This window comes from Etheostoma spectabile, unplaced genomic scaffold (assembly GCF_008692095.1).
Source record: "Etheostoma spectabile isolate EspeVRDwgs_2016 unplaced genomic scaffold, UIUC_Espe_1.0 scaffold406, whole genome shotgun sequence".
In the NCBI taxonomy this organism is placed as follows: Eukaryota; Metazoa; Chordata; class Actinopteri; order Perciformes; family Percidae; genus Etheostoma; species Etheostoma spectabile.
Genome location: NW_022605605.1, coordinates 166,278 through 173,580, shown reverse-complemented (window position 1 = coordinate 173,580; position 7,303 = coordinate 166,278). Strand labels below are relative to the sequence as shown.

The 7,303-nt window shown below is 52.7% G+C and overlaps 1 protein-coding gene across 1 annotated transcript in view; it reads right to left on the bottom strand.

Annotated features, from left to right (window-relative positions):
• The window catches only part of LOC116686626 (titin-like), a gene marked incomplete in the record, with an annotated part of 242,683 nt that overhangs the window by 121,224 nt on the left and 114,156 nt on the right, over nt 1–7,303 (bottom strand). Inside the window, 11 exon segments of the mRNA XM_032511647.1 lie at nt 190–308; nt 392–691; nt 796–1,098; nt 1,297–1,480; nt 1,570–1,769; nt 2,223–2,525; nt 3,246–3,545; nt 4,391–4,669; nt 5,375–5,683; nt 6,387–6,583; nt 6,794–6,899. Coding sequence (XP_032367538.1) covers nt 190–308; nt 392–691; nt 796–1,098; nt 1,297–1,480; nt 1,570–1,769; nt 2,223–2,525; nt 3,246–3,545; nt 4,391–4,669; nt 5,375–5,683; nt 6,387–6,583; nt 6,794–6,899 — 2,600 coding nt within the window.

The window sequence follows — 7,303 nt, the reverse complement described above, 5'->3', positions numbered from 1 at the left end:
TCTCCACCTAGTCCTGGGTCTTCCCCGGGGCCTCCACCCAGCTGGACCACCTAGTCCTGGGTCTTTCCTGAGGCCTCCACCCATGTGGACCACTTAGTCCTGGGTCTTCCCTGAGGCCTCCTCCCTCCATCAGACAAAAGAGCCAAGGAAAAGCTTGAAGACCACGGAGCAGCGTGATGTCCCCCCTACCTTCTCCAGGTGATATCCCAGAATCTCTCCTCCGCCGTTGTACAGCGGGGGCTTCCACGCCACGACGACTGAATCTTTCCCCGTGTCCACAATCCAGGGAGTGGGGGGGCCGGGGGGCACTGGAAGGACACAGAGATAGGGGGGTTAGGGTTAGGGTTAGACCGGGTTTCTGTCTCTGTCCTGCCGGGCCTTGAGGACTTACGGATGGCGTCCATGGCAACGGTGCGGTCGCTGGGCTCGCTGAAGGGCCCGGGCCCGGCCAGGTTCTCGGCGCAGACCCTGAAGATGTAGGTGAGTCCCTCCATGAGGCCCTGGACCTTGACCTCCAGCGCGTTGAGCAGCGCCCGGTTCACCCGGGTCCAGTGCTTGCTGTTCACCTCCTTCCTCTCGATCCAGTAGCCCAGGATCGGGCTGCCGTTGTCTTTGGGCTCGTGCCACGAGATCCGGGCGCTGCTCGCCGTCACCTCGTGCACCCGGGGCGTGTTGGGGGCATCCGGAGGATCTGGGGGGGGACGGGACAAACAGTCAGTGACCCAACAGTCTTTCTGGGAGGAAAGAACAGGAGGGAAGGGACCAACAGATCCAGTTGCTCTGAGATCTACGTACCGAACATGTTCTTGGCGACCACCGGCTCGGAGACGCAGGGCGGTCCGCAGCCGAACTTGTTCTCGGCCGTGACCCTGAAGACGTACTCCTTGCCCTCGATGAGCTTGGGGACGGGGCAGCTGGTCCCCTTCAGCGTGGACGTCACCGTGATCCAGCCCACAGCCTCGTTACGGTTGTCCTTCTTCTCCAGGATGTAGTTCAGGATCTCGCTGCCGCCGTCATCCAGCGGCGGCTCCCACGTGCACACCACCGACGTGCTGCGGATCTCCTCAAACACCAAGTTCTGGGGGGCACCCGGTTTGTCTGTAGGGGGGGAGAGGGACGGGGGGGGGAGGGAGAGGGAGAGGGAGAGGAAGAGGACGAGAAGACGGTTACTTTGAGGAGCGAGGACTGGAAGGTGTGTGTGTGTGTGTGTGTGTGTGTGTGTGTGTGGTGTGTGTGTGTGTGTGCGTGTGTGTGTGTGTGTGTGTGCGTGCGTGCGTGCGTGTGTGTGTGTCTTACCGAGAACGTTGACGCTGCAGGTAGCGGTGGCGACTCCGTGAGAGTTCTGCACCTGGACGGTGAAGTCTCCGTGGTCGGCCCGGACCGCCTCGCGGACCATCAGCGCACACTGACCCCGGATGGTCTGGTCCAGACCCAGACGCTCCCGCATGGGGGTCACATACTCCTCCTCCGGCTCCGGGACCTGCAGGGACCCAAAGACCAGCTGTTAGTGGCCTGGAACATTTGGACAAATGTGGACAAATGTCCCTAAATAAACAAAAGACCACTCACCGTGGTCTTGGTCTTTTTCTTCTTCTTGACGATGGGGACGATCTTCTTGCTGGGCTCCTTGGTGACGTCCTCGCCGTTCCTCAGCCAGCTGATCCGGGGGTACGGGGACCCGGACACGTAGGCGTCGATCCGGATCTCCTCGCCCTTCTTCACGCACACGCCGGCCTGCACGCGGACGTGCAGCGTCACCTTTGGCTTATCTGGACCCAGAGGAATCAAAAGTTATTAAAGTCACATTCTCAAGTTCTTAATTAAGATCTTATAGTAGCATGAAGAGGTGGTGGAGACCAAAGCAGAGCGAGCAGGTCTTACATATGGAGGGACTGATATTATAGTAGCATGAGGAGGTGGTGGAGACCAAAGCCGAGCGAGAAGGTCTTATATATAAAGGGACTGATGTTATATTAGCATGAGGAGGTGGTGGAGACCAAAGCAGAACGAGAAGGTCTTATATATAAAGGGACTGATATTATATTAGCATGATGAGGTGGTGGAGCCCAAAGCAGAGTGGGCAGGTCTTATATCTAGAAGGACTGATATTATGTTTTTATAATGTAATGTAATAATTATAATGACTAAAACATGTTATCCTCGGGACAACAAAGGACTTTGTCTCTACGTCTCCATCTGCCGGTTGTCATGGTGATTCTTACCAACGGGGTCTGCAGCCTTGACGAGCTGCGAGCTGCGGGACGGCTCGCTGACCCCGGCGGCATTCTCCGCCCGGACCCTGAACTGGTACTCAGTCTCCTCCGTCAGCCCCGTGACCACGAAGGAGAACCCGGGCACCAGGCTGGGCGTGACGCGCTCGTAGCGCTCGCCGTCCTTCTCCATCTTCTCCACGATGTAGCCCTGGATGGGACAGCCGCCGTCCGAGTCCGGAGCCTTCCAGCTGACCCGGATCGACTTGGATGTCGGGTCCTGAGCCTCCACCTGGATTGGCGGGTCGGGTTTCTCTGCAGGGGTCAGATCAACGGCACAGTGTAAATCTCGGAGCAGGTTAAGCATTAAAGACAAGACTCACCCAACGGGCCAATAGGAACGTGACCCGCCCCAACTGGCCAATAGGAACGTGGCCCCGCCCCGACTGGCCAATAGCAACGTGGCCCCGCCCCGACTGGCCAATAGCAACGTGGCCCGCCCCGACTGGCCAATAGCAACGTGGCCCGCCCCGACTGGCCAATAGCAACGTGGCCACCGCCCCGACCGGCCAATAGCAACGTGGCGCCGCCCCAACTGGCCAATAGGAACGGGACCCGCCCGACTGGCCAATAGGAACGTGACCGCCCCGACTGGCAATAGAAACGTGGCCGCCCGAGGCCAATAGGAACGTGACCCGCCCCGATGGCCAATAGGAACGTGACCGTCCAACTGGCCAATAGGAACGTGGCCCCGCAGAACTGGCCAATAGCAACGTGGCCCGCCCGAATGGCCAATAGGCAACGTGGCCCGCCCCGACTGGCCAATAGCAACGTGGCAAGCCCCGACTGGACATAGAACGTGGCCCGCCCGAAGGCCAATAGCAACGTGGCCCGCCCAACTGGCCAATAGGAACGTGACCCGCCCCGACTGGCCAATAGAAACGTGGCCCGCCCCGACTGGCCAATAGGAACGTGACCCGCCCCGACTGGCCAATAGGAACGTGGCCCGCCCCGACCAGAATAAACCAGACTCACGTTTGACTTCCTCTGTGATGACGGGGTTGCGCAGGTCCAGGTACGGTCCGGCTCCAACCGCATTCAGGGCTTTTATTCTGAAGTGGTACTCGCAGTTGATGTACAGGTCCTTGACGACGCAGGTGAGGACGTCCTCCCCCGACAGGACGGGGACGTAGGTCTTCTTAGACGCCTCGCGGCGCTCCAGCGTGTAGCTGAGGACGGGCGTGCCGCCGTCGTCCTCCGGGGCTTCCCAGCTGATCCTGCATGAGTTCTTGGTCACGTCGCCGGAGGTCATGTCCTTGCAGGGACCGGGGAGTCCTGCGGGGGGGTTGGGGGGACGGGAGAGGTCAGTTTCTGGGGAAATACATCACCTTAAACCATGTAACGATGCTAAAACCTCCTTAAGACACTTAAGACACTTTTCCCGAAGTTCTTTGTTGAGATTTTTGGACATTTTTGTTGTTTTATAAGTTTTTGAAGCGTTCCGACATTTGTTGTCACTTTTTTGATGTTTCATAACTTTCCCCAAAAGATCTTTCTCACTTTTTACAAAGTCTTTGTTGATTATTTCTGCGTTTTTTGGGCCAATTTTGTTGTTTTTCCCTAAATTTCTCCCACTTATTTCAGTGTTCTTAAATCTTTATTTTTTCTTAAAATGCTATAAATCCTTTCAGGAATCAATGCTCCACCTAACTTGGATCAGCTGCTAAACCAATCAGAATCGGCCACAAATTCCAAGGGCCAATCACAGAGTGCCAACCCTGCTTTAAATCAGTTTCTCCCTTTGCTATCAGCTGTCATTGCAGACATAGAGTGCATAGATAATAAATCTATAATCAATGAAACTATACAAATATAAATTTCTGTAGACTGATTATTTTGTAGCTTTAGGGTAGAAAGGGTATAAAGGGGTAGGAGTACATACGTTTTACTCCTTCATACTCCTTTTTGCATGTGTAAATTACTTTTTAAGTAGATTCTAAGTAGGTTTTAAGTAAGTATTTTACGTGTTATTTTTTCTATTTTATTTTAATTACATCTTCAACATAAGATATCAATCAATCAATAATGGGGCTTTTTACTGTGCCGTGTGTCGGAGGGTGAACCATCGATTGGACTGGTTTTATCACGATAATAACAATAATAATATACAGATGGCGTACCGATGACTTTGACGTTGACGGTGCCGGTGGCTTTCCCCAGGCTGTTCTCCAGCGTGATGGCGTAGGCGCCGGCGTCGCCGCGCTTGCACTTAAGCAGCTCCAGGTGAGCGCTGTTCATCTCCACCGTCAGCGACAGACGCTCGTCCGCCTTGCACTCGACCGTGTCCTTCTGCCAAACCATCTTAGGTGTCGGGATCGCCCGGTAGGGGATGTTCAGGTGCAGCTTCTCGCCTTCAACCACCACCACGTCCTGCGCCTCCAGATCCATGGTGGGAGCGCCTTGGGACCAGAGACAGAGCGTTAATATTCGTACATATTTTCCAATATTTTCTGTGTCTAACTGACTGAAATAAACTCTTACTTCCCCCATTTACATGTGGCGATATGCTGCTCTACACACGCTAAAAGTAGTGATTATTTACATGGAGTCTGGTGGAGATTTGCTGCTCTATACATGCTAAAAGTAGTAATTATTTACATGGAGTCTGGTGGAGATATGCTGCTCTATACATGCTAAAAGATGATTATTTCATGGAGTCTGGTGGAGATAAGCGCTCTATACATGCTAAAGTAGTGATTATTTACATGGAGTCTGGTGGGATATGCTGTCTCTATACACGCTAAAGTAGTAGTGTATTAACATGGAGTCTGGTGGAGATATGCTGCTCTATACACGCTAAAAGTAGTGATTATTAATGGAGTCTGGTGGAGATATGCTGCTCTATACCACTAAAAGTGATTATTTACATGGAGTCTGGTGGAGATATGCTGCTCTATACACGCTAAAAGTAGTGATTATTTACATGGAGTCTGGTGGAGATATGCTGCTCTATACATGCTAAAAGTAGTGATTATTTACATGGAGTCTGGTGGAGATATGCTGTATATGTGTCTGTGTGTGTCTGTGTTAGTGTGTGTGTGTGTGTGTTATCTTGGTCATCTTATGTGTACATATTGAATGTCTGAATCCGTGTCGTTGCTTACAGTCGGGGTCCTTGGTGAAGACTTTGTCGGAGATCTCGGAGGGGTCGCTGACTCCGACGGCGTTGATGGCGCGGACCCTGATGACGTACTTCTTCTCCGGTTTGATGCCGTCGTCGATCCTGAACTTGAGCTCTTTGACGGGTCTGCTGTTGACGCGGAGCCACTTGAGCTCCGGCCGCGCCTCGGCCACCTCCACGTGGTAGCCGGTGATCGGCGAGCCGCCGTCTTTAGCTGGCGGCTTCCAGCAGACGTTTATGTGCTGCCGGCTGGCGTCCGGGACCGAAACCTCCAGGGGGGGCGAGGGAGCGCCTGGAGAGAGAGGCTCAGTTTACATATGCAAATGAGGCATTATGTAATGCTAACGTTTTGTGAATTTAGGAGAAATCTACAGACATAAAAAAACAAAGTGGTCAGAACAAAGTTATGGAAGATAAATAGACTGAATAATGATGTTTTCACTGTAATAAAGGTCTGAGAGAAAAGGTGCTCAGAACAAGGTGAGGAGGCAGGGGAAACTGTTAGCCTAGCTTAGCATAAAAAATGGAAGCAGGGGAAACTGTTAACCTGGCTGAGCATAAAGACTAGAATCATGGGAAACTGTTGGCCTAGCTTAGCATACGGACTGGAAGCAGGGGAGACTGTTAGCCTAGCTTAGCATAAAGATTGGAATCAGGGGAAACTCCAAGTCTGTCTGATGTCCTATAATCATCACAACACAACTGTTAGCATAGCATAGCATTGCTCAACAATACTCTAACCCCAATTACATCTAAATCTTCTCCTCATTATTTTAAGTTTATTTATGTTTCTACACTGTAAAAAATGTCTAAAAAAAGATTTAAAAAAAAATAAATCTGAGGTCAAAGGTCCTCAGAACAAGTGAAATTAGTGCCTTGCTCAAGAGGCTAGCATCTCTCCAGCTACCAGTCCACACGCTATACTTTGGTCTGTACGGGGACTTGAACCAGCGACCCTCCAGTTTATAATATAATACTATGTGGTGCTCTCTTACTGGTGGCGTCCTCGACGGTGAGGATCTCGGTGGGTTCGCTGGGGTCTCCGACTCCGGCCTCGTTCTCGGCTCGGACCTGGAACTGCACCTCGGACCCCTCGTCCACGTCCGTCACCTTGAACTGCGTCTGTTTGTCCGCGGTCTTGCAGCACTTCAGCCAGCGCGTCCCCATCTTCTCCTTCTTCTCAATCACGTACCTGCGAGGGAACACATCCGCGGGTTTTACCATCACCAACTGGTCCGAGCAAAGATTCAGGACTCGGTGAAACGTGTCGTTACTGGCAACGCTCGGCAACAGAACAGTTACACAACTTTGACATGAAGCAACAAAAAAGCCATAAAAACATGAAGTATAAGTCTTCCTTGGTGATGGGTGGGGGTCTTAGTGATGGGGGTAGGGGTCTTACTTGGTAATGGGTCTTCCTCCGTTGCTCTTGGGCGCTTCCCACTTCAGCTCCACGTGTCTCTTGGTGACCTCCACTACCGTCAGGGCGTACGGGGGCCCGGGGGTTGCTGTCGGAGAACCACAAACATCAATAGGGTGCACGGTGCAGGGTGCGGGGTGTAGGGTGCAGGGTACAGGGTGCAGGGTGCAGGTTAAAGGTTACAGGATAAAGGGTACAAGGTAATGGGTGCAGGGTACAAGGTACAGGGTGGAGGGTAGAGGGTACAGGGTACAGGGTGCCGGGTACAGGGTAAAGGTTACAGGATAAAGGGTGCAGGGTGCAGGGTACAGGGTACAGGTTACAGGGTGCAAGGTACAGGTTACAGGGTAAAGGGTACAGGGTGTAGGGTACAGGGTAATGGGTGCAGGGTACAGGGTACAAGGTGCAGGGTACAGGGTAAAGGTAACAAGTGCAGGGTGCAGGGTAAAGGGTACAAGGTACAGGGTAATGGGTACAGGGTAAAGGGTGCAG